This window comes from Physeter macrocephalus, chromosome 17, assembly GCF_002837175.3.
Source record: "Physeter macrocephalus isolate SW-GA chromosome 17, ASM283717v5, whole genome shotgun sequence".
Classification (NCBI taxonomy): domain Eukaryota; kingdom Metazoa; phylum Chordata; class Mammalia; order Artiodactyla; family Physeteridae; genus Physeter; species Physeter macrocephalus.
Genome location: NC_041230.1, coordinates 42,033,429 through 42,061,223, shown reverse-complemented (window position 1 = coordinate 42,061,223; position 27,795 = coordinate 42,033,429). Strand labels below are relative to the sequence as shown.

Below are 27,795 nucleotides of genomic sequence, written 5' to 3'. Positions count from 1 at the left end.
CGTGCCCCGGTCCGGGAAGATCCCACATGCCGCGGAGCGGCTGGGCCCGTGAGCGATGGCTGCTAAGCTTGTGTGTCCGGAGCCTGTGCTCCGCAACGGGAGCGGCCACAACAGTGAGAGTCCCGCGTACCACAAAAAAAAAAAAAAAAAAAAAAAAAAAAAAAAAGAGTAGCCCCTGCTCACGGCAACGAGAGAAAGCCCATGTGCAGCAACGAAGACCCAATGCAGCCAAAAATAAATAAATTGATTAATTAATAAAAAAGATAAATGGGAACATAATCTGCATAATAGTATTTTTGTATTAAATTATTTGATATAACTATGAGCCATATTTTTGCATAAACCATCCCACACCATGCTGCTAGAATTTAGCAGCTAAGAGATTGACCCAACCCTTCATTATGTCACTCCCTTGCTCAAAAGTCAACTATCCCCTGCTGAGTAAAATATAATGTTAAAATGCCCCTAACTTTATATTCAAGGATTTCCACGACTGGGCTCCATCCTGCCCTACCACTCCCAGACATTTTTTTTTTTTTTTTTTTTTTTTTTTTTACTATTTCTCTGTAGAAACTCTCTTCTTAGGCAAAACTAGTTTGCTCAGTGTTCCCAAAACATGCGATACCATGTGATTGTTGCTGACCTTTCATAAGGGTAATATTCTTGCCTTTCTCCCAATCCCCATACCTGACTAGGCTACTAGATATGATATTTTCCTCCGTAGACCCCTAGTGGAAGTTCCCTCTTTCTCTTTTTTTATATTAACACAAATACTTTTTTTTTTTAAGCCATGCAAGTTTCTTGACATGATTTAGGAAATATCAGTCGTTAACAATGGTTTGGTATTGTGTACTGAAGATAATAGTAAAGATATCTAGACTGAGTCATATCCATTTACACTCTACCCTTTAAAGTGTACTTACAGTATTTAGATTATCTTTAAACAGATCTATACAACATAATAAAATGTAAAATAGACTGCCCAATGTTTAAGAAGTAGCCATTGTACTTGAGGTAGAAAAAAGCTTTAATCTGTGATGAGTGTTTATTATATACCATAGCTTCACATATCTTGTTGAACCAGGTTTTCTGTGGGTGCGTCCATTTGATTACACTGTTTAACTATGGGGAATTTTGCACCTGTTGTGCACAAAGAAGTAAGGCCCTTTGTAAAGGCTGAACAAAGGTTCATTCATTCATTCCTTTCATTTCATTCACAAGATTTCACTGTGCATCTTCTAGGTGCCAGACACTGTGCTAGGTGACAGATGTACACAAATAAAAGTGTCCTGTCCTAACATTAGTTCAGGACACAGGGCTAAGGCTTGTAGCAGAGCTATACCCAAGGGACTCTGTGTCAATGATCCAGTGCCATAATAATGCTAAGTAGCAACCAACCACATAACTTCAGTGGATGAACAGGAACTGTTCATTTCGGTGGTTGCCCCGGCAGCCCTGCTGATTTTGGTTGGGCTCAATGAAGAGTCTGGGGATTAGGTGCTGCTGGCTGATCTAGGACGGCCTCACCATGCTGATCTAGCTCTGTTTCATGTGTCACGCATCCTCCAGCAGGTATGTTCTCATGGCACGGGCTTAGACACAAGAGGAAGAGCATGCTCTTGATGATTTTTAAGCTTTTGCTTTAAAATATCCCATTGGTTAAAGCAAGTTGCATGGCTGAGACCAGAATCAGAGTTATATGGCACAGGGCATGGATACAGAGATGGAAGAACTGGGGTTGACACTGCAATCTATCACAGGCTCTGAACACACACACCAGGGGCACCTAACTCAGCCTAGGGAGATGAGGAATGTTTTCTCCAAGAAGGGGATGTTGACTTGAGTAGAATTTTGAAAGAGATGATGGAAGTTAGCTAGGGAATAAAGAAGATGCTTTAAACAGAGCAATCCACATGAGCTATTGTAAGTACTTCCACATTTTTGCCTCATAGATGCATATACCCTTTGCCTGTTAACCTTTTCCCCCTTTCCCATTTGGAATTTAGATTTGAGTTCTGCATGTGCAGCAAACTTCTTATGACCATAAGGCAATAAGTGTTAGCTTGAAGGTCTGCAGAAAAACAGCACTTAACAGCATCACCGAGCCACTGTTAAGAGCCCCAACTGACTATGCCCAGACTTCTTGTCATATGAGTCAGCACCAGAAACTCCTGTCAAATCCCCTGAAGAATAACCTTGTTGTTCAGTGTTCCGCACTCCACCCCTTTCTTCCTTCAATCAAAACTCCCATGTGTTCAGTCACGCTGACTCCAGACGCTTTGCAGCATTTGCAGAAATGGTGACACTATGTATCTCCAGAATGACATTTCTAAATTTCTAGAATTTCAGGTGCCCTGGATAAGACAACACCCCTCCCCTGACCTCATCATTGTGAAGAGTAAAGATGGGCATACCTTGGACGCTCCTGGAAGGTCCTTCATACCTCCCTTTCCTCAGTATTCACAGTTTGGCCACCGTTATCTGCCTTCGGACCATCATTATCTGTTATCATTATTCCATTTACCCTGGTTTATGCTAGTCACACAAGAAGCCCCAGGATTCTAGATTATTCATTATCCCTTGCATTTCACCCCAAATGGTCCTGTACCTTCTGTTTTCTAACCCCATATCCTACCCTCTTCATCTCCTGGAACTCTCAGGAATTGGTTGTTGGGATCAGCAAAATCCCTCTTTTCTCAAAATCTCTGAATTTTTCCTTCTCCTTGCTCTAAAGGAAATCTGGGTCTCCTCTGAGGACAGTGATTCCTCTGCAGCCCTCTCAAGTGGTGGCTGTTTTTTTCCCACACCTTGCAGCGGAATAGTATCCTCTTTGTCCTTTTTTCTTTCCCTCTTTGTCCTTATTGCTGCTTCCAGACCATTCTGCTTCCCTCCTTCCCAAAAGTGTCCAGCTTTGATTCTGATGTTAACCAGACTATGCTACCCTCATTGCCATCATACGGCCACTATCACTCCCCACCCCTGCTCTCATATAACCTCAGTATCCTTATAGATGATGCTCCCAAAACACTAATTTCTAAAATCCCTGACCGCCTCTCCTCCAAAAGGTTTGTCCTCCATTGTAGCCCAGTTATTCCCTTTGTGTCCTTGTTTCACCTCTTATCTCACTTAGATTCTGTGGTCCGTTATTATAATCACTCCTTCGAATATAACCTTGGTTCTCTTTCCCCTCTCTCTCGCTTCATTGTACTTTTCTGACAGAACACATGCCTTAATAAAATCTAACCCTCCACCTATGCATGCACAAGTGGGCAGCTGAACATGACTGGAAAATTCACATACCTCTGCTAACTGCTCTCACGTTAAGTTTATGACCACTCACCTAAAAAAGGCCTTCAATGTCACTCATCAATTCTACTTACATTATCCCAGCACAGTCATTAACCCATTCTCACAGATGGCCATTCCATACCTTCCCCTCTCTTTTTAAACTTTTCATAACTTCTTCCCCATCCTAAGATGACAACCTTGTCTCCTACTTCACTGAGAAAATAAAAATAAGAAGAGAAAGTCCGCAAGGTTCCCACCTCCCTGCATCCATGCTCATCTACTCTGCCTTCGCTCCTATCAATAATGATGAACGGTATGTGCTCCTAACTTGGGCCAACTCTTCCACTTGTGTACACCTGATTCCATCACTCCAACCATTCTCCTCTCTCTCCTGGATCATTTCCCTCCGCCAATAAACAAGCCGTTATTTCTCTCATCTTCAAAAACAACAACAACTGTCTCTTGATCTCACTTCTCTTTCCAGCTACGGTCCCATTTCTCCTCCCGTTCAGACAATGAGAACTGGCTATTTTCCCATCTCCAAACCTTTCCTCCCATCAGACTTTCATGCTTATGACTCCACAGAATGTCCTCTTGTCAAGGTTACGAATGACATCCAAATTGCTATATCTAATGGTCAATATCTATCCTTAATCTTTCTGAAGCTTTAAACACAATTGATTACTCCTTTCTCCCCGGAACACTTTCTTCTCTTGGCACCACATGCACTTTGTTTTCCTCCTATGTTGCTGGCGACTCCTTGGTTTCTTTTGTCCTCTTCTCCAACTTCTCACTCTTCCTGAGCGCTCTTATCCAGCCCTGTGGCTCTCTCTCATGTTGATGATTCTCAAATATACATTTCCAGCCCAGACCTCTCCTTTGAATTCTATATATGTATGCATATACATATATCCAACTGTCTGATCAACATTCCCACTTGGTTGTCCAACAGGCACCTTGAACTTAACACATCCAAAATCAAATTCTTGCTTTCTACACCAAAGCCTAATTCTTCCCATATTTGAAAATGGCAACCATACACTTGAGTCAGCCTTGACTTCTCTCTTACTCTCATTTCCACATCTGATCCATCAGTGAATTATTTGACTCTACCTTTAAAATATATGTTTTAATAGATATTTTAGAATCCACTACCTCCACTGCTACTACCCTGATCCGAGACAATGGTCTCTTGCCTAGCCTCCTAGCTGACCTCCCAGCTTCTGTCCTTGACCCTCTTATGGTTTATTCCCCTCACTGTAACCCAAATGATCCCTTAGAATATGTCATTCCTAAACTTATACCCTCCAGTAGCTTCCCATTTCACCCTAAGTCAGAGTCAAACTCCAACTAATAAGGTCTACTGCATTCCTACACCATCTGTCCCATCCTGCCTTTGCTACCTTGCAACCTCCTCTCTTATACTCTCCTTGCTAACTCACTCTGATCAGTCACACTGCTTTCCTTGTGATTCCTGGCTTAGCACCTCTGCACTTGCCTGCTCCTTTTGCCTAGAATGGTCTTTCCTCAGGTATTTTCCTCACCTCCTTTAGGTTCTCGCCAAAACGTTACTTTCCCTGACCCTTCTATTAAAAATTGGAAAACGGAGTTCCCTGGCGGTCCAGTGGTTAAGACTCCATGCTTCCAATGCAGGAGGCCTGGGTTTCATCCGCGGTCAGCAAACTAGATCCCACATACATGCCGCAACTAAGAGTCTGCATGCCGCAATGAAGATCCTATGTGCCACAACTAAAAAATGAATAAATACATAAACACATAAATAAAAAATAAAAATAAAAATTGGAACAACCCCACCCCTGGTCACAATTTCTTCTTTCCTTATGTTTCTCCATAGCACTTATCACAATCTGATATACTACACATTTATGTGCTTGTCCCCCACTCAACAGAATGCAAGCTCCACAGACACAGAGAATTTTGCCTGTTTTGTTCACTGCTGTTTTCAGGGCCTAGAGTAGTGCCTGGAGTGTAAGAGACACCCAACAAGTATTTCTGGAATTTACTGCAATGAAGGAGATTATGATGGAGAGTACAGAAACAACAGCACTTGAAAAAAATACTTAATGGCATGCCAAGTTTTCATCTTGCCTAAAATGAGCTCCACTGCAGCTTTTCCAGCAGAAAGGTGATAGGGATTCGATCTGCACGATGAAAGATCACTCTAGCTGCAGGGTGGAGCAAAGACTGGAGGGGTGGGATTGGCGGTGGAGGGAATAGCTGAGGGGCTGTTGGCAGAGATTCAAGCAAGAAAAATCGAGAGTCTGAGCAAAGACAGTGGCTATGGACATAAAGGGAAAGGGAGCAAATCTGACAGTTACTTAGGAGTAGAACAGACAGACCTTGGTGATCAATGTGATACATGGAATACAGCCCAACAGAAGACACCCTTTTATTCTCCCCACATTTCATCCCCAGAAACTCCTTGACTGGGCCATCATGGATCACCTGCTGCAGCCTCCATTGATTTTTGAAAGCCTGGAGGCAGACTCCTCAGATCACATCCTGTCCTGATTCCAGGGAAGGCATCATCCAACAATGTTAAGCTGCTGAACCACCAAGAACTTACAAGTTTGGGCTCTACAAGGAACTCCTGGCTCTATTTCCCATTTTCTCACCCACTCTGACCTGTTAAGGAGACTAAAGCAAGCAAGAACCAACAAGAAACTTAAAACCATGTTTACCTTTTACCTCCTACTGACCCACCTTAATTCAGTTTGTTCTCCCAGTGTTGATTGAAATAGATACTTCTAATACAGAGATAAGGGCTACCCTATTGCCAGGGGATCCCCACCCCTCCCTCAGGGGCCAGCTCAAGGGAGTAAGTTCTACTGAAGGCAGTTGTCCATTTGATAATAGGATTTACAGCAACCAAGATTCCCTTCCTGGCATACTTCTTCAGAAGGTCTTGGCTTCCTAGCATGCTAAGGTCCAACTAACTGCTACAGTCTACAGATGCTTAGCCAAAACAGAAAGCTCCAGTCCTCCAGAATTCATTCTTTAAACCCAGCCGCTTAGCCAGTACCCTAGTTGGGACTGACACCAGGCTTTGGTAAGCCACACAGGGCTGGTGAACAATGGAGAGAGTGTAACGTCACTCAAGTTTCAGGCCTTAACATCCATGAAAAGGAACGCAAGGAAAGCTGGACTGTGCTTTTAATGTCACTGTGGACAGTAAAGACAGGTAGCCAAGTACAGCGGTTAAGAAACTCCAATCCTAGTACACAAAGAGTGATGTTCTGGGTGAAGGTAGCAGGAATGGGTAGTGTAACTAGCATAGAAATCCTTCTTGATCTCTTGAGAAAATCATACTCTGGTTCAGGGGCTGACCAAGGATTTCTTCACCATTCAGATGGGTCCCCAGACGGTAAAGATCCAAGAGCAACTGATGGAGCTCAGAGCTCTGCTGTATAGTGGTCCCTGGGAGACAGCTGTCTCCACAAAATCACAGTTTGAGAAGCACCTGAAGTGCATGCAGACTTTTGTAAGGATTCTTAACTTGGGACCCCTTGAAATTGGATGATTTGCAAAGGTGCGTTTTTGTAGACAGAAGGTCTTTATCTTTCATCAGATTCTCTGAGACTCAAAAAGAAAGGGACTGGAGGAGCCGGGCGTCCCGGGCGAGGGGCAGGCGGCTGTACCGGCCCCCCCGGCAGCCGCGAGCGGCGCGGCCCCGGGGTCCAGCCGCGGGTTGCCAGCGAGCCGCCGCCGGCTTCCTTCATTCCCGCGGCTCCGCCTCCTTTCCCGGGCTCAGGCGGCGCGTCCGAGAGGATGGCACTCCCTGTGGATATGCTGGATAATTGGAGTCATGAGGAAATGGAAAATTCTGCTGAAGATTACATGTCAGCTCTCAGGTGTGGGGACCCTGAAAATCCTGAGTGTTTTTCTCTTCTCAATATTACGATTCCTATTAGCCTGTCAAATGCAGGCTTTTGTACCTCTCTATGGTGGAGATCAGACCCAGAAAGTTCTTGCTCTTTCTGCACCCGAGGACTCACTCACAGCTGTGGCACTTTACCTTACTGATCAGTGGTGATATTGTGAAAACATCTGTCCCTTCTAGAGAGGGACTTAAGCAGGTGAGAACTCTTGGGGAGAGAGGGGTTCTGTATGTTCTGAATCGAATTATTTACAGAAAGCAGGAAATGGAGAGAAGTGAGATCCCATTCCTGTGTCATAGCAGTACTGATTATGCTAAGATTCTGTGGAAGAAAGGAGAGGCCAGTAATCCTACAGGAAGCATATGTGCCTCGTTTCTTACCCAAAGCTACCAACTGCCAATTCTTGATACAATGTTCATAAGAAAGAAATAGAGAGGCAAAGACTTTGGGCTTCATATGCTGGAGGACTTTGTTGATCCCTTCACAGAAGACGCACTTGGCTTGTGGTATCCACTGACCTCTCTCATGTACATAGCTTGCAACCAGTACTTTGAAAAATATCCAGGAGACCATGAACTGCTTTGGGAAGTTGAAGGTGTTGGACACTGGTACCAGAGAATACCAATCACCAGAGCATTACAAACAAAAACATTTAAAATTATGGCAGTTTCTCAAAATGAAGCTAAAAGACCTGTGTCTGGAGAATATGGTATTGCATCTGTTCCAGACTATGAAGCAGGAGCTGAAGACAGTCTGTGTAGTGAGATGCAGCTAACTATTGATTCTCTAAAAGATGCCTTTGCAAGCACTTCTGAAGGTCACGATAAAACACCTGCTTCCACTCGTACTCTAAGTAGTCATCTAAAGCGGCCAAAGACTGGAAAACGGTTTCAGGATTCTGCATTTAGTAGTTCTCAAGGGGGAGATGAAAAGACTCCCCAGACTTCACCTACAGCTTCAATGAACAAATTGGAGTCTACTGCACGAACATCAGAGAGCTCAGAAGAATTCTTGGAAGAAGAACCCGAACAGACTGTGATTGAATTTGAGGATGGAAGTAGTGATAAAAATGTTCGACCAGCACCAGAAACCCAGCCAGGCCTGGAAAAGCAAAAAGGTGAAAAGGAATCTGAATTAGAGCCTATGAATGGTGAGATAATGGATGATACTCTTAAGACTTCACTTATAACAGAAGAGGAGGACTCCACTAGTGAAGTTTTAGGTGAAGAATTAAAACTGCAGTCTTTTAATTCCAGTGAAGACTCTACGAATCTTGTTCCACTGGTGGTAGAATCTTCAAAATCTCCTGAGGCTGTTGCACAGGATAAGACTTCACATGTAACTGACTCAGAAATGTTGCTAGATGAAGGCCCATCTGATGACAAGGGGCACACTGAAGAGAGGCTGCCTCTAGTTTCAAGAAAGAAAGCACATTTTGGGAGTTCAGACAATGTGGCTACTATCCCCAATGAAGAATGGTCCGACAGTGGTTTTCCAAACTCCGTGATAACTGAATTTTCTGAAGAATCGATTCCTGAAAATGTATCACCCAACACTACTGCCTCATTGGAAGACCAGGGTGAGGAGGGGGTAGCCGAGCCCCAGGAAACATCTCCAGCTCTTCCTCAGAGCTCTTCAATAGAGGCTGACCTTGAAGATGTGCCATTTTTCACATAATGCAGGACAGAAGAACCAGTCAGAGGAGCAGTCTGAAGCCTATTCTGAGCAACTGGATCAGCTGACACATCAACAGAGAAGACTGTGGATAGCAGCTCAGAGGAGATAGAAGTGGACGTGCCTGTGGTCCACAGGCGGAGTTTAAGAAGGAAGGCCAAAGGGCACAAAGGACCTGCGAAGAAGAAAGCCAAGCTGACCTGAATGAGGAAGAAATGCGGATGATAAATCCTCTTCTTTGTAACATAATTGTTGTTTTTAAAATATGGCAGTTAATAAATAGCATGGGGCACAGGACAAAAACTCCAAATTTTCAATTTGAACTTATTTATGATGCCGCTTTTCCCTCCCCTGTAGGACCTAGGATTCGCCGTTCTTTTTAATTTTTCAGGCTATTTTGTGTAAATACAATTTTTTAAATTTTTATTAACCATGTTTCAATTTTGGGAAACCAGATCATACTACATTTTCTTTAGCAGTTGGGGATATATGACCATTAATGTTTCAGAAAATATAAATTTAAAAATGTGGAAGTAGTAGGGTTTCCATCAATTGTAAGGATCGCAGAAATCTTTTATACTAAGAGTTTTAATAGTAACCTTGGTGAAGGTTCTAGAAGTTTTATCTTAAATTTCAAAACTAATCATCATTTTTTAAAATGTAGGCATGCTCAAACAAAAATGTCAGTAAATTAGGATAAATGCAACTTCAACTAAATGAGAGCACAAATTTGGAAATTTATTGTCAAAGGTTTATGAAGGTGGTATTTTGGCCTCTTAAAGAGTTCTTAGTTGTAGGTGCAATTTCTTCCTTTGACTTCAATGTCTGTGGAAAGGCACAAACAAAATCTGTTTCCAGTTCACCCTTGATAACATCTGATATTAACAGTACTGCTAGGGATTTAACTCTGGCCTGTAGGCACTCGTATAATTATTTAAAATTTCATTTGAATCTGGGGACTGTACTTTGTCTTCACCCAGTTAACATGTATACTTTAGAAGTGTGAGAACCCTTCCTAAGGCTTCTCCTTAATCCTGCCACTGCCTTTATTCTAGAATCTTCGTTATATTCCCCTCACTTTCATCCACTTCCCTAACTCATGGAGTGATTCCTGTCAAAAGATCTTTCTGCGTGCCTGCCTGCCTGCCAGCTTATGCCCTTGGCTTCCATTTCTGGTAGGTTTGGAACTGCGCCCCACAATCTTAGACCTAGATGGCAGGAATAAGCTGCCCTAGGAGCCATAGTTACAAGAGCTTAAATCAGATGGGAGGCTTCGTTTGTCCCTTTTGGCTTGGTCGCTCTTGATTTGTTCTGTGCGGACAGGTTACAAGCTAGCCTGCGTGTACATTGTGGCTGCCTTTGCCTGCGCAACACAAAGGCCTTTGCCTGGGTAAACTAAAAACAGAAAGCATCCTCAATTGTTTATTTTTGTATAATAATTTATTTAAAAATGAACAAAATGGTTATTCTTAGAATCCAAAGAGAATCTTAAAACAATCCTACTCTTTGGAAGTATTACGTGTACTCAAATTTTCATGTAAGTTTGAGAATGCTTTGAGGTCATTTAGATTGTCTTTAAAACTGCTTGGTCTTTACATGAAAAAAAATGTGTTATGACTTTGTGTCATTATTTGAGGTGCTAAGGATTGATGTTGAAGGTTTATTCAGTCTACAGTCAGGTGATACTAAATTTCATTTTGGGATGTTGGCATTTTAGGAAGATTTAAAGTTGAGGTAAAAATCTTTAGCAGACAAAATAGCAAACCCTCCTTATTCGTGTAAAATTTTGAATACTTGTATCCTTTACTATTTTCTTTAATTATTGGTCAGAGTTATTCCATTCTAAATGAATATTAAGCACTTTGGCCATTTGTTTTTCCAACAAATGCTAATCAAGTGAAAGAATAAGTATGACTAATACTAGTGTATCTATCGAATGTTTATGCTGTTTTATACATTTTGTGAGAAATTTTTGTTAATACCACAATTAGGGAAATAAAGATTTAGTATATTCTTAAACTTTCCATTTTTAATTTCTTAAAATAGATTTAAAAACCTAACACTTCCTTACTTTTTTACTTGGATTCTTCATTGTTCTCTTTAAAATACTTTCTTTAAAAAGGTGTAGTTTAAGACTGAGCTCACTGACAACTCTTGATGTGTGAATACAGTTGCTGAGGTTTACAAAAAAGAAATGTTTAGTTATTCATATATGACCACTAAGGACTCGCAGTATAAATTTATACTTGTTAAACTTGTTTGGTTTAAACAGTAGGTGCATTTTAAGCAGTTTCAAAACTTTCCGTTCAGCACACAATTTTTGTCCATATTATCTCTGACAGAAAATGTTATTTTGGACTTTATAGTTGGTAGAGGAAAAAAAGTTAGGTCACATGCAAAAAACCTAACTTTCATGTTCAGTAACAATGAGTTCTATGCTCAGTGAGTGAGTGTAGAATTTATAACAAAATTTATCCTCAATAAGGAATCTAAATAAAACTTAATCACATTACTTGTACTTTTTGCAAAAGGCATTAGAAGAACTCTGAGAATGACAGAGGACTGAAATCTGATTTCAACCAGGTAGTCTAATTGTTAAGTGTCCAGTCACATTCTATAGTCCTTTGTGAACTTTTTTCTGTTTACAAGTCTTACTTGTGGAGAAGGGAGTTCAGTTCAGTTTGTGTAAATACATATGTATTTCTTTGTGTAATATAAAGCAGACAGTTATTAGAAAAATTTTAGTTCTACTTTCAAGTTTATTCAATTGCTAGACATCACAGAAATATATTTAAGAATTTATTATAAAGTTCCTCTACAACTTTTAACAGTGAGAGGGTCTATTATGATTTTTTATAAAATAAAATAGCATGACAGAATGTCAATCTTCTACTACTTAAAATGTGTCTCTATTCATGGTGTTTCCATTCAGTGCAGAGAAGTATCATGGCAAGGATAAAAACTACTAGTGATTAATGGTTCACTTTTAGCTGACCACCAGAACACCACCTAAAATGGTTTCAGTGACTTTAGAAAAATATCTTGAAGGGTTATGATTGCATCAAATTGAGCCTTTACCTGGTATCTAAATATCTGCTCTTACATTCTGATTTACCCTTAGGGATTACCTTCTAAGGTTTGGTCACACCAGCAAACTGAAACAGATTTTAATTTAAATAAAGAATTTATACTAACATTACTCATCTGTGTAACAGTATTTTAGAAATTTCTGCCTTGTATGTCCACTAGTAGCAATACCATGTTTGAAGTGTTAACCCAGTCTTTCATGGGTGTGATTAGTTACAAATGTTTGTGCTTCTGTTTGTATACTTAGTATCAAGCTTTATTTATACAAGATAGTTTAACTTGCTTATTTTTGGTTGTGAAAAGTAAGCAAACCTCAGTTCTGTATCCAGTGTTTACCTTCAGTCGATTGTTTCTTTCACCCTCCAAAACTTGGCATTCACACATTCCCCATTTCTATTACCGGCAAAATCATTTGTTAAAATCTAACTGTAAGGAAGGTTCTGCTTCTGTTATCCTGAAGTAATTGTTATCATACTGGATAGTAATTCCCAAGGAACTAGCCTTTCTTTTCCTTAGTGTCTGTGTGTCCTAAAACTTCTAAATCTACAATTTAGAAAAGATGTTACATTATTCAGAATAGCAAGACTTACTCAAGTACTTACGGTTGTTTTCTTGGTAGTTTCTTTTTCTCATTTATTTTATTTTATTTTTAACAGTAGTAATTAAACCTATATTTTGTGATTGTTTCCTGGTCTATGTTTTGAAATTCCTTCCCTTTCCCCTAATTTCATTGGTGAAGATGTGTTTAGATACTGAATTTGTTTAGACACTGATTTTGTTTAAGGCACAATTAATCACGTTGGTGGTACTTTCAAGACAGACTTAAAAAAATAAACAGAATTGAAAACAAAAACAAAAACAAAAAAAAGAAAGGGACTGGATCTGTACAACCTTAACTGCACTTTCCAAAATGGTAGCATTAGCCACATTTCAAGCGTTCAGTGTCCACAAGTGGTAGTTGCCATTGTATTTGTGCAAAAACATTCCTCACCACAGAAAGTTCTATTGGACAGTGCTGCCTTAAAGAAATGGTCCATGGTCATGTAGGAAGGTAACATTACCTGATGAGTAAGCCTGGGCTTTGAACACAGACCTGGGGCTGCGTCCAGATTTTGCCACTATAAACCATGTAACTGTGGATACGTTATTCAGCTTCTCCAAACCTCCGTTCCATCATCTGGAAATTATGAAATTTACCTCATAAGGCCATGGCAAAGACAATGTGATAACCCAAATAAGTGTGAAGTATAGTACCTGGTTTGTTGCAAGCTCTGAAGAAGCAGTAGCTACAATGATCTTCTTTCATAATCCTCACGTTCCATAATTCCTTTCTGGAAATGCTCTCTGTTTTAGATACCCTGAGTTTTCGATTAATTGCCTATTTCTTTTTTCTTTTTTTTTTTTTTTTTTGGCTGTGCCACACAGCATAGGGGATCTTAGTTCCCCAACCAGGGATTGAACCCACACCCCCTGCATTGGGAGTGTGAAGTCTTAACCACTGGACTGCCAGGGAAGTCCCATGAATACCTATTTCTTAACGACTGCTTCCAGCCAGTCTTTCCAGAAGTTATTCCTAACTGACTTATGAATCACAAATTAAAGAGGCTAAGATCTGTGGTATTACACGTAAGGAAGGAGGTGGGATGGCTACTTGTACTGAGCACTGTGGGAGGTGCTTCATTAATCATTAAGAACACTGTGTTTGGGACTTCCCTGGTAGCACAGTGGTTAAGAATCTGCCTGCCAATGCAGGGGACAAGGGTTTGATCCCTGGTCCAGGAAGATTCCACATGCCGTGGAGCAACTAAGCCCGTGCGCCACAACTACTGAGACTGTGCTCCAGAGCCCGCGAGCCACAACTACTGAAGCCCGTGTGCCACAACTACTGAAGTCTGCGCGCCTAGAGCCTGTGCTCTGCAACAAGAGAAGCCACCGCAATGAGAAGCCTGCGCACCGCAACAAAGAGTAGCCCCCGCTCACCGCAACTAGAGAAAGCCTGCGCACAGCAACAAAGACCCAACACAACCCAAAAAAAAAAAAAGATCACTGTATTTGTCACAGAATTATATGCAAATGCAATAAGGAAAAATTGGAAACAATCTAAACGTCTGTCAATAGAATCCTGGAATACTGGCATATGATAAATCCATTCAAAGTAATGTCTCCCATAAATATATGTTGAGATGGGTAAATGCTCACAATATAATGTGAGTGAAAAAAGCAGATCTAACCCCCACGACCCAGCCTCCGTTAGAGACACTGTATAAACGTGTGCCAGGAGACATGTCAAGAATATTCAGTCATAGTTCCAAACTATGAACAACTCAAATGTCCATTAACATGAGCATGGACAAATTGTGGCATATTTACACATGGAATATTACACAGGAATTAAAAAAACCTATAACTGTATGTAACAATGTGATGAAACTTACAAGGATAAAGTGAAATGAAAAAAGCAAATCTCAAAAGAATATGTATGCTATAATTCTACCTAGAAAGAGGTCAAATTGGGGAAAATTCAATTGCACTGCTTAAGGTGATAAACTATATGGAAGAATAAGGAGCTGCGTACCTTGGAAGTGGTCACCTCTGAATGATGAGGGAAGGGGGAGGACGTGAGAGTGAAGGGACACTGAGGCAGCTTTGGCAATGTTCTGTTTTTTGGGTGTGTTTTTTTTTTGGAGTGGTAGTTCCTTTATATTATTTGTTAAATTGTACCTGTATACCTTAATTTTAATTTCATAATTTAAAATGTTTTAAAGACTAAGGAAAAATAAATACAAAACTATATTTTCAGTGTGATCCCAATTATACAGATTTCTGCAGGCATGGGAAAAACGATCAATGGTGCTCTTCTCTTGGCAGCCAAATGTAAAGAGATTTGTGTTGTCTTCTTTATACATTTTGTATTTTTCAAATTTTTTATAATTAACAAGTATTACTTTTATAGTAGGAATAAACGCAGAACTACCAACTGCCCAGTTTTGCTCTTCAATTTACGTCTCTGCAATGGAGTCACTTAGAAGAAGAGAAATTTCTCTTCCACCTACTAGAGAGAAACAGGAAGGGAGAGAAGGCCACACGACTGAAATCAATACAAGGCACCACCACAGGTCTGGTTATTTGTGCTTATGATAAGGCCTTAGGGGGCTCAGCTGATGGAAACCAGCAAATATACTGCTGCCTAGATTATCCCAGAACTCACACAACTCTGCCTGTTCTCTCTCTTTCAAGGCCCTGGAAAGTAAGCCAACAGCTGAGAAAGAAAAAAAGAGGTGTTATTATGATTCTATAATAACTACCACTTTTAAACTCATTATTGTCATAATATTGTGTTAGGGGTGTTATATGCATGAATCCAATCCTAACACACAAGAATTCCATTAGGTGAACATATATTTTACACTGATATTTTACACCTTATTTTACAGTGATATTCTAGGGCTCAGAGAGGTGGAATGACTTGCCCAGATGTCTGACTCTGAAATCAGTCGCTTTTACACTCCACCACAATTTACCTTTATTCCTGTACATGTTGTAAAGAGTTTCCTCATCGTTTTTTTCCTTCCTCATAGTCAAGATGAGCCAAGAGGAATGTTGGTTCTATTTTCCCCAGGGAGTGACAGTTCATTTAATTCCAACAATAAACTCGCCTCCAGGAAGAAAGGACTATATAAAGGTCTGTGTGAATTACACAGTGATTATGAAATTAAATGTGACAAATCCAGTGGCTGAATCTATGACTACCTGACATAGTCCAAGAATATACAGTGTAAGAGGCTCTTTGCCGCCCACCAAAGAGAAGTCAGTTTGTGCCTGTGCTACACTATAGGCGACTTCTCTTCCGGATCTCCCCTCTCTATGAAAGGGAGTAAACATTTATCGAATGGTTTCTGAATTAATCAGTGTCCTGGAAGCTATACAGGCTATTTTTCGTGGCTGACTCAAGGCTTGGGAATTCTGGTGTGTTGCTTTATATAATCTGGCCCTTGACCTGAAGACTTCCCTTTAGTGATCTGCATATTTTCGCCTGTACAATCATCCCTTCCTCCGTATCTGCAAGGGAATTGGTTCCAGGACCCTCGCTGACACCATGCTCAAGTCCCTTATATAAAATGGTGTAGTATATGCATATAACCTATACACATCCTCCTGTATACTTTAAATCATCTCGAGATTACTTGTAATACAATGTAAATGCTATGTAAATAGTTGTAAATACACTGTAAATGCTATATTAATAATTGCCTGTGCCTGGCAAATTCCAGTTTTGCTGTTTGGAACTTACTGGAAAAAATTTTTTTTCCAAATATTTTCAATCGAGGTTATTTGAATCGTCGGATGTAGAACCTAGGGATAAGGAGAGCCGACTGTACTTAGTGTCTATGATTAGATAACAGGCCAGGGCTTCCCTGGTGGCGCAGTGGTTGAGAGTCTGCCTGCCGGTGCAGGGGACACGGGTTCGAGCCCTGGTCTGGGGGTATCCCACATGCCGCGGAGCAACTGGGCCAGTAAGCCACAACTACTGAGCCTGCACGTCTGGAGCTTGTGCTCCGCAACGGGAGAGGCCGCGACAGTGAGAGGCCCGCGCACCGCGATGTGAAGAGTGGCCCCCGCTCGCCGCAACTGGAGAAAGCCCTCGCACAGCAACGAAGACCCAACACAGCCAAAAATAAATAAATAAACAGATAACAGGCCATCATGACAAGCCTGTAACTTCCTGAAGCATTCTTTATTTAGTTATTTTTGGACATTTTATAATTTCTTTTCTTTTTGGAATATTTTGTAAATGGCAACTAAAACCCATTTTTAACAAACACCTGTAAACACACCAGTTTTAAAAATAAGGAAGCAAAAAAATTATTGCCCAAACTCTGAGGTCACTGATATTGCTTTTGGAGAAAGGTATAACAACCACCGAATGCTTGCCACCTCCCAGCCCCTTTCAGAGAAAAATGTCTGTGGTTCCTATGCATTGGGGGGGTCATGGGTTTTTAAAATAATTTTTATTCAATTTATTTAATAAATTGAATTAATGATTTGTAATTAACTAATTAATTTATATTAATTTATTTAATAACTTGGGTGACTGAGTTTTTTAAGTTTAAGTTTTTTTCATTTTTTGGCTGTGTTGGGTTTTCGTTGCTGCGTGCGCACGGGCTTTCTCTAGTTGTGGCGAGAGGGGGCTACTCTTCTTTGCAGTATGCGGGCTTCTCATTGTGGTGGCTTCTCTTGCTGTGGAGCACGGGCTGTAGGTGTGTGGGCTCAGTAGTTGTGGCTCGCGGGCTCTAGAGTGCAGGCTCAGTAGTTGTGGGGCACGGGCTTAGTTGCTCTGTGGCTTGTGGGATCTTCCTGGGCCAGGGCTTGAACCCATGTCCCCTGCATTGGCAGGTGGACTCCCAACCACTGCACCACCAGGGAAGCCCTAAGTTTAATTTAATTGAATAAAAAATTGACCTAAACTGAGTCACTTTGCTATAGAGCAGAGATTGTCACAACATTGTAAATCAACTACACTTCAATTAAAAATATATATACATTTTTAAATTCACCTATTGGGACTTCCCTGGTGGAGCAGTGGTTAAGAATCCACCTGCCAATGCAGGGGACACAGGTTCGAGCCCTGGTCTGGGAAGAGCCCATGTGCCGCGGAGCAACTAATCCCACGCGCCTACAGCCTGTGCTCCACAACAAGAGAAGCCACCACAATGAGAAGACCGTGCACCACAACGAAGAGTAGCCCCCGCTCACCACAACTAGAGAAAGCCCGCGCGCAGTAACAAAGACCCAATGCAGCCAAAAATAAGTAAATAAAAATAAAATTTAAAAATAAATAAATAAAAAAATATGGACTTCCCTGGTGGCGCAGTGGTTGGGAGTCCGCCTGCCGATGCAGGGGACACGGGTTCGTGCCCCGGTCTGTGAGGATCCCGCGTGCCGCGGAGCGGCTGTGCCCGTGAGCCGTGGCTGCTGGGCCTGCGCGTCTGGAGCTTGTGCTCCGCAACGGGAGAGGCCACAGCAGTGAGGGGCCCGCGTACCACAAAAAATAATAATAATTTAAAAAATTAAAAAAAAAATAAAAATTCACCTATTGTTTTACACTCACAACAATCATGTAAAGTAGCTCAGAGTAGTTGTGTGATTTGCCCAAGTACACACAGCTAGTAAGAAGATATAATTTTTCATGATAACTTCTTTCTTTTTTTCTTGAGGGGGAAATTTCTTTTCCCGTACCCCAACTAAACGCCAATACATATGTGTCCTCCCATAAAATGAGTTATTACATCTACGTAGTACCTCTAGTTACTACCTCCTGCAAGAAGGATGAAGATGTTGAATAAGACACAGAGGCCAAAAAAAAATGTTTTCTCCCTAAATCCAGTGGAGCGAGCAGGAAGGTGGAATCCAGAAATCGCTTCCAGGTTTTCTCCTCTTTTTGCAGCAGAGATAAGAGCAAGGTTCTGGGGTCCCTTTTCTTTTTCCACTTTGCCCTAAGGTAGTTAACCTATTCCGTCCGCTGCCTTCAAGGGATCTACATTCCAGGATCGCCTCCCCGTGGTGGCAGAGAATGCTTCCTCCTTTGCTTCTCCGGGCCCCGCCCATTCAAGCAGAGTCTCCCCACCCCTTGAGTATCTCAGGGTTAAAGCTGCTAATATCAAGTCTCTCTGGGATCGATGCTTTCTTAACCCTGTCTTGGAAGGTGGGTAATTTTTTGCCAGAGAAAGAAGGCAGTGGAATTTGCTCTGAGTAGGGATGGTTATGCAAGATGCAAGGAGGAGGAGGAAGCTGAGAGGAGAGTTGGTGAGTCAGAGGAGAAAAGCTGCACAACTTGGCTAGCAGTGAGCCTTTAGAGCAGTGGGGAAGCCTAAGCCATTAACAAGGTAAGGAGAGAATTTTCTCTACACCTCCAAAGCAGGGCCATTATTCCCAGGTTCTTGGAGCACAGTATCAGATAACCTGGGGCAACTAAGCTGGGAATTTTCTGGGCGATGGCGGAGGGGAGGTGTTGGTGGGGGACTGAATCAGAATCACCAGGATAATCTTCCCCAAAAAGCACAAGCTGCCTGCCAGCAGCTCCCCTCTCCCTCCCAGCTCTATCCCTAAAAGAGTAAGTAAGAGCCTAGAATGTGAGTAGGGCTATTCCGATGTATATTTTTGTAGCTAGTCCCCCTGACGTGTTTTACTCATTCAGATACTGGCTTCGGACCTCCGTCTCTGTACTTCTTGCAGCTTCTCCTCTGCTCAGGTGTTGGGGCGTGGGGACCGGAGGTGCTGGGAGCTACAGATTTTCTCTAGCTCAGGTAAGATTTAGTGTGATAACTGAATTCTCAGACCTGGGACCCAAAAGATCTGGGTCTGATCAGGCAGGGATATTTCTATCGTTGAGACAATTATTTAAAGTTCACTTATTCTGAAACACAGAGGTGTGGCTCATCACTGTTCTATATATTTAATCAGATTGTTGTCATTACCGTGGCTAAAAGGGCTTTCAAAGTTGTGGAGCGCTGTTCAGATGTAAAATAAGATTAAATTTGAGACCAGTGAGTCAGCCAAGGTAGAAGAGACTTCTATCTTGTTAGGCTGTGGATAAGTCTGGAACTTCTAATTGGAAGTTAAATACTTTTATATGTGCAAAATAAAAAAATATCTTGTCCTGCTTTCCTTACCCAGGTCAATGAGGGCACCTCAAATAGTAAAAAACACACTACAAATGTTTGTTCATTCAGTCATTCATTCAATAAATGTTTCTTGAGCCCCTACTAGACGCCAGGCGCTGTCGTTGTTACTAGAGACACGGAAATTGCAAAGACCCTTCAGTCTAGTTAGAGCTTGTTATTATATGGATACCCTTTGCCCAGGTGCTTACCTCACAGGTTTCCAGGTTCTGCAGCTATATGTGTGGATGCAGGTCTCCCCGATCCAGCTCTCCTCTCTCTCTGTGCGAATGTCTTCTGCCATCTCTAATTTCTGGTTTTGGGGGCATAATCTCACTGGGAAATATAAATTAGAAATTTGTCAGCGGCTGGAATCCAGAGCTCTTAAATTGATGTATGTTTGGTTTCTTCCTCAGAACTCATCATTTTGTTTCTAATAGGCCCCACGATATGGCCTTGAGGGTCCATCTATAATGCAGCCCTCTGTAATCAGGCTGCTGGGTGAGGTCTCCCATCCTGGTGCCTCATGGTCCCTGTGCCTGAAGTAGGTGCTGCGTCACTACCACCCTTCCGTGATGTTTTTCAAGGTAGCAGTGGATGAGGGGGAGAGCTCAGGGGGAGAAATGAGAGGCAGAAGAGAGAGGCCACTTACTATCAAGACCAGGCTAACACATTCAGGATTACATAACAGGGAGGGCAGGTTCAAGCATGCAATCAAATAGCTAAAAAAGAACACTCAGGAAGGTAGGCTAGGGACTCTGAGATGGAAGTCACATTACAGACTGCTCATAAATGCTTGCTGACCCCAAGGACTAGAGAGGAGGTTAATATAGGACAGCTGGGGAGAGGTGACGGTTAGAATAGAGGAAACTGCCATGAAAAGCCTTGAGTTTCCTTCTCTTCCTGGAGCCACCTCTACCACTGATTCCAGGGACTGCAGAAATAAGCTTTCCCTGAGACACACCCTAAAGTGTCCCCTGACTGTTCTCATCAGCCCCATCGTGGGTTGCTTAGATCCAGGCTGTGTCTAGATCCCAGCGACAAGAGATGGGACTCGCTTTACAAAAGCATACTTTCCTTCTGGCCAGGGAAATTGCTCGTGGAAAGAAAAAGCAAAGAAAGAAGTCGGAGGGTTTCCTTGGGAATTCCTGAGAACCGTGGTCAATTAAAGCCTGAGGACAACTGGGGACGAGTTCAAAGGTCAGGCTCCAGCTCCGGGAGAGAAGGGGCATGAGGCCAGGAGCCATTGGCAGGCAAGGAGGGCTCGGAGCAAACACTGAGCAGGCCCAAAGCCAGAGAGGGGGAGGGAGGACGGACTTCTGAAAGGTCTACGTTGCTAGTCCCTAGGAAATGTTAGCTTTTTCCTGAGCCGATTACAGGCCCTGCATATAAAATTCTATCCTTATAATTGTACACAGGTCAAGTTCTTTCCTCTCTCTTTTGCTCCATTATTTCCTATCTTTGATCCAAACTTTTCCTCAAACTCACACTGCCTTTGGGAGAAGATCTCTTGCGAGTCATTTCCTCAATACTTGCGGGGCTCAGGGGTGGGTATTCTTGAGCCATTGTCAAAAATGGCTTAGTTTCTAATCATTTCCTCTTGGGCTCAAGTTTAAAAGAATAGGAACATATCTTAGCTGGCCCCATTCTAACCTTCAGGGCCAAGACAAGGATTACCATTCATGGACATTTTCCTGGCATACAGCAAAGTGGGGTTTTTTTGGTCACCTAGGAGAGATGATCCTCGCTGGATCTTTTGGCACATGTGGAGGAAATGCATTGTTGTAGTGAATGAAAGAGAGGGGTTTCTGGGCCATTGCCACTCACGGTTTGGTTGAGGTCATTACACACTTCCTAGAAGGTTCAGGGGACTTCCAAGGGAAGCCCAGGGGCTGGCAAAGCATGCTCTACCTCTTCAGGAAGCAAGCTATAAACTGCAAGAGTCACATCTGTGACTGCCCAATTCCTCCTCTAAAATTTACTCTCTAGAATCTCTGGACTTCTAGATACACAGAATGGTTTATGACCAGTATGAAGGCTGTCTGGACAACAGATACCAAAGGTACACATACCCATACTCTTTGCTTCAGCAATCCCACTCCTGGGGAGTAAGCTTACATACTAATATAATGATGTATGAACATAAAGGTCATTATTGAAATTTTTGAAATGGCAAAAGACTGGAAACAACCCAAAAGCTCATCAGTGTGGACACTGGTTAAATAAATTGTGGTACATCTATACAATAAAATTCTACACAGTGGTAAAAAGGAATGAGGAAACGCTTTATGTACTCCCATGGAAAGCTCTCCAAGGCATATTGTTAAGTTAACAAAGCAAGTTGCAGCACAGTGTGGATAACCTACAACCTCTTGTGTTATAAAAAGGGTAAAAAATAAGAACACATATACATTTGAATTTTCTTGTGTACGCATAAAGCAACTGAAAGGACACATTAAAAAATGAACCCAGTTGCTATCTGGGGGCAAGTTGGGAAATAGGCAGATGGAGGACAGGTGTTGGAAGTATATATTTCACTGTATAGTGATGATAAAACACCAGCTCGTAGATAAATACTAGCTGTCAGTAAATAGAGAAGAGATTATTGATTCAGCAGCTGGTAAAATTCTTAGGTGTTCTTTCCCCTAGAAAAATTCTATGACCCTTTTAAAAAGTATGTCATTTCGCCTGTTTACAAATAGCTCTAGAAATTTTCTAATTTATGACTATAGGTCTCCTCCAGAGATATAACTGTTGTCATAGGATTTCCCCTCACCTAATATTCAATATGTTAAAGACCTGGAGTGTGACAGGCTAGGCTACAGGCTGGCAAGCACTGTCCTTATTCCCTTCCTGCATGTGGAATCTTAGGAAGCCTTCTTTTAAATTCTGAGTCTGATTTAATGTCCATGATAATGATACTCTTTTTTTTTTTTTTTTTTGCGGTACGCGGGCCTCTCACTGTTGTGGCCTCTCCCGTTGCGGAGCACAGGCTCCGGACGCGCAGGCTCAGCGGCCATGGCTTACGGGCCTAGCCACTCCGCGGCATGTGGGATCCTCCCGGACCGGGGCACGAACCCGCGTCCCCTGCATCGGAAGGCGGACTCTCAACCACTGCGCCACCAGGGAAGCCCGATAATGATACTCTTAAAAACAATTTGAACCATGTGACTATTAGCTATTCAAAACTTAAAAAAAAAATTGGTGATGAGACCTATCACCAGGAGAATAGCATATCCTAAACCCAGCTGCAATTACTGTCTAGAAACATATTTTCTCTTCTTTATTAAAGCTTGAAGGAAGGAAGAATTTCTTGAGTATATAGTGATATGCAAATTAGCACCTTGCTACTGTTAACATTTTACACTATGTGAAATATCTATTATATCTCTCAATAGTTATTTATGCCAGGAAGTCACCCAAAATGATCCAGAGTCATCTCAACCCATAAAGAGAGTTAAGAGCTCCCCTGGAATAATATTCTAGCATGGCACTGGGAACAGTGGTCTTTTCACACAAAGCCCTGGTGTGAAGGGAGTAAGTTCAGCGGTGCCACCAGTCTGTTTGAGCCTTAGTGCAATTTACAAAGTGAAATTCCTTTCTCTAGATATTTAACATCTAAGAACTGGAAAACCATCCTAATGTACTTATCCTACTGAACCAAGATACTTAACTGTCACCTACCAGACATTTTGTTAAATAATAAATATCTTAAATTCTTGATGAAGTGGCATTCCCTAGGGTTGGGCAGTATACAACATGCCCAACTGTACTGAGCAACCCTGAGTAAGTTGTGTCAAGTGGTCAAACATTACCCCAAGCAGCAGCACAGTGGCTAACAGGCCACAGAATCACTATTGCAGCTCTTAGGTTGGCTTGCCACAGTTTCATAAAGTTGGCTGCTAAGGCAACAACGATTCAACCCAAATAGATTCAGATAGTTTATTACATACACAGACACGAGGACAGCATTGGGTCAGCTCCGCACGTCCCTAGTCCCACAGGATAAGACCAAATCAGAGGGGATCAGATGATAGGTGCCATGGGCACTTTGCCACTGAGGAGACAACTCCAAACCAAAGCCAAGCAGTTTTACAGTCTGCAGCATATCCTTCAGGGTATTGAAAGTCCTGTGCTTAATTGAGATGAAGGAGGGTAGTGAGAAATGGCCTTGGCACTATCCCTCAAGATGGGGGTGGGGGGGCGGGCCTCAAGGCAGTTCCTCACAAGTCAGCTTATCTCCCATAGTTTCTGAAGGAATCATGGGGCATTCAACCAAAACTTGGGTCAGACTGTGGTTAAGCTTTGCCTACATGGCCTGTGTGAAGACATGTGCGTCACCAGGGTGAACCTGTTTTCCCTATATTCATGAAATATGGCTGAGTTCACACATTTTTGTAGCTGCATGGACAAGAAGGACCAGGAGGGAAGAAATAAAGAGCCTAAAAAGAAAGAGCTTAAAAAGAAACAGAGCTGGGCTTCCCTGGTGGCGCAGTGGTTGCGCGTCCGCCTGCCGATGCAGGGCACACGGGTTCGTGCCCCGGTCCGGGAAGATCCCACATGCTGCGGAGCGGCTGGGCCCGTGAGCCATGGCCGCTGAGCCTGCGCGTCCGGAGCCTGTGCTCCGCAACGGGAGAAGCCACAACAGAAGGAGGCCCCCATACCACAAAAAAAAAAAAAAAAAAAAAAAAAAAAAAAAAAAAAAAGAAACAGAGCTTATTGACACACTAACTGCAAGGGACAGGAATTAATTTGGAGAAGGATTTGTGCAATTCATTGCAAGAAGGCTCCAGCATTCTACATTGCCCCTTGGTGCGGGTCAGGGAGAAAGCAGCTTTGGCTAGAAAGGGGATGGAAGTCAAATACCAAAACATTAGCCTAACACAGCCCCTCTGCTTGTTCCTTGAAGGTCTTCTACTTCAGCATGATACCGCCCCCCAAAATGAAACTACTACTGTTCCTGGCTTCCCAGATGGCTGTCTTTGTTCTATTCATCCTTCTGTACTCCCACAACTTCAACTCCCTGCAGATGAAGGAAGAACCCAAGCCCACGAACATGCACGTGCTCATCCTGTCTTCGTGGCGCTCTGGCTCTTCTTTCGTAGGGCAGCTTTTTGGACAGCACCCAGATGTCTTCTACCTGATGGAGCCTGCCTGGCACGTCTGGATGACCTTCACACAAAGTACTGCCCAGAGGTTGCATATGGCAGTGCGGGATCTCATACGGGCCGTCTTTCTGTGTGACATGAGCGTCTTTGACGCCTACATGAAACCTGGCCCCCGAAAACAGTCCAGCCTCTTCCAGTGGGAAGGCAGCCGGGCCCTGTGTTCTCCACCTGCCTGCAACATCTTCCCGCGAGATAAGATCATACCCCAGGCTGACTGTAGGCTTCTGTGCCATCAAGAGCCCTTTGAGGTGGTGGAGAAGGCCTGCCGCACTTACAGCCACGTGGTGCTCAAGGAGGTACGTTTCTTCAACCTGCAGGTGCTCTACCCGCTGCTGAGAGACCCTTCCCTCAATCTGCACATTGTGCATCTGGTCCGGGACCCCCGGGCGGTGTTCCGTTCCCGAGAACACACCACGCAGGAACTCATGATTGACAGCCACATTGTGATGGGGCAGCATCTGCAGAAACTCAAAAAGGAGGATCAGCCCTACTACGCGATGCAAGTCATATGCCAAAGCCAGCTGGAGATCTACAAGGCTGTGCAGTCCTTGCCCAAAGCCCTGAGGCAGCGCTACTTGCTCGTGCGCTATGAGGACTTGGTCCGGGACCCCCTGGCCCAGACTGCCCGACTGTATGAATATGCAGGGTTGAAATTCTTGCCCCAGCTCCAGACCTGGGTGCACAACATCACTCGAGGCAAGGGCACGGGTAAGCATGCCTTCCACACAAATGCCAGGAATGCCCTCAATGTCTCTCAGGCCTGGCGCTGGTCCTTGCCTTATGAAAAGGTTTCTCGGCTTCAGGAAGTCTGCAGGAAAACCATGACTTTGCTGGGCTACCACCCTGTCACATCTGAGCAAGGGCAGAAAAACCTGTCGCTGAACCTTCTATCTACCTGGGGCCCCGCTGGGCAAGCCTACCGAGAGGGCTGAGGAGGCTCTGTCTCCACCTGGCAGCAGCTTCAGCCACATTAACTGGTGGCATCTTCTGAGCCTTGACCGGGTGTGTCAGTGTATGCGGGAGCATGAGTTGTGCCCAGACATGTTCAAGTCGAGAAATCTTTGCGTCTCTGCTCATACCTAGAGAAGAGACGTAGGAACCTTACGTGAGGGGCACACTCCACCAACAAAACAGAAGTGATGTCTTTATTCTCTTCTTGCCCTTCTCACCTATGTATACCTCAGAGACTTTGTGGCCCGGGTCCTATGTGGCACCATGCAGTATCACTGGAGTCAATCCATAATCTCTTCTGTCCACATCTTGCCCAGTGGGAAAGGAGAGAGACAGGAAAACCCAGGGAAATGGGTCTCCCACCAACCAGCCCAGCAGCACATTCAACAGGGATGTGAGCTCTGAGCCCTCAGAGCTCCCAGGGGATTCAAAAAGAGAATGGGCAACAGGGTTGGACGCGCACCTGTGAGCCTGCCCATCACAGCTATCGGTTCCCACAAATGTGGAACCAAATCTCTGCACAACAGAGGAAGCTTTTAAGTTCACAGGATGGCCGGGCCCAATCTGGACATCAGTTCCCCCCAGTGTTTTCCTATTTTAACCTGTGAAGCTGCCATCTGTTAACATTAAAATTCCAAAATAAGATTCTGTTTGGAGTGTACCTTTTTATGCTTTCTAATTACTTAGTAGTAAATGCTCATTCTTACGGGATCCTAACTAAGAGCCTGAACATCTTTACAGATTTTTTTGACTAGAATATTTCATTTTTTAATTTTTAAAAAGTTTTTATTGAAATATAGTTGATTCACAATGCTGTGTTGGTTTCAGATATATTGCAAAGTGATTCAGTTATACATATATATATATATATATTCTCATCTTTATAGATTTTTTAAAAATACTGTTGTTATTATCTATCTCCCACACATAGAAAAAACTGTTAAGACAGTGTTTGGTTCAGATGATGGACTAAGTCTAAACTGATCAATACTGATCAATACACTGCCCTCTTAAGAATTTGTAGAAAGTAGACAGCTAGCAGCTAAGCCCTTTCTTGTGTGCGGCGTACGCTATAATAATACCAGATGTATCACCCTAGGTTCTGGAGTTCTTTTAATCTCATACCTCAGCCAGAGGACCTCGGTTATAATACGATTGGTGCTCTTCAGCTCTTCCTGGTCACCTCCCCTAACAAGAAAAGTTGTTTCCCCCAATCTTTGCAGGATTCCCCAGATCTAGTTTGTGTATCAGAATCACCTGTTAAAGATGTGTTTTGCCATGCCCTACCTCAGATCTGCTGGAAATGGAATCTCCCAGGAGAGGCTGGGATTCTGTATGTTTATCAGTTGACTCTGTGTAACTCTTCCACGGCCAGCCTGACAATGGTACACCCTGCCCTGGGCAGCAGCACTCTTTGCCTTCTTGCTCCAAGACAGCTGACTTTTCAGCACATGACAAGTATCTAAGCACTTATTCCTGACACAGGTGCTGTCCTCAGGTTGGAAGGAAAAGGAAGGTCTATGTATGTCTGGAACTCCGTGAACCTCGGGGTCCTGACTTTCCAAACATTTCACTTTATTCAATTCTGAGAGATACCATTATTTCATCTTTCCTTTTGTTCCCACGCCCACTTCTGACATGGTCCTCACTTCACAAAGCTCCCTTGATGTCAGATGGGAATTCTCCCACTCCATTCCGCCGAGTAGCTCTTGGGCTGCACCACCACCTGAGATGCTTGAGTAGGCACCTTTGCCAGCTGGGTCTTTGATGTTAATTTATATGGGCTTTAAAGGAGTGAATTTATTCTAATACCTAAACGCAAGCCACTCTAGACCCTCCTCGAGAGCCTAGAATCTCCCAGGCAAATGCTTCTTGCCTCTCCAAATCTTCCAAAACTATGAAAATTTCCCCAACGTTGAAAATAAGGCCAGGGCAGTAGGTGAGGGTGCAAACAGAGTGAAGAGGGCCAGTGATGGGGAGAGACAGTGATAGACTCGACCATCTCTGATTTCCCCTCTGAGATTTCAGCCTCTACCTGAATTGTCTTAAAGTTAGCAACTTCCTTAGAAA

The 27,795-nt window shown here is 42.9% G+C and overlaps 1 protein-coding gene and 2 pseudogenes across 1 annotated transcript; 2 read left to right on the top strand and 1 right to left on the bottom strand.

The window, feature by feature from the left end:
• Positions 1–27,795, bottom strand: part of LOC102993597 (60S ribosomal protein L31-like) — a 70,726-nt pseudogene that overhangs the window by 12,444 nt on the left and 30,487 nt on the right.
• On the top strand, positions 7,056–9,065 carry LOC102989923 (soluble lamin-associated protein of 75 kDa-like; annotated as a pseudogene).
• Positions 19,168–25,853, top strand: CHST4 (carbohydrate sulfotransferase 4). Its single transcript, XM_007112056.3, has 2 exons — positions 19,168–19,252; positions 24,516–25,853. The coding sequence occupies exon 2, from the start codon at positions 24,531–24,533 to the stop codon at positions 25,704–25,706; it is 1,176 nt and encodes a 391-aa protein (XP_007112118.2). The 5' UTR covers positions 19,168–19,252; positions 24,516–24,530; the 3' UTR covers positions 25,707–25,853.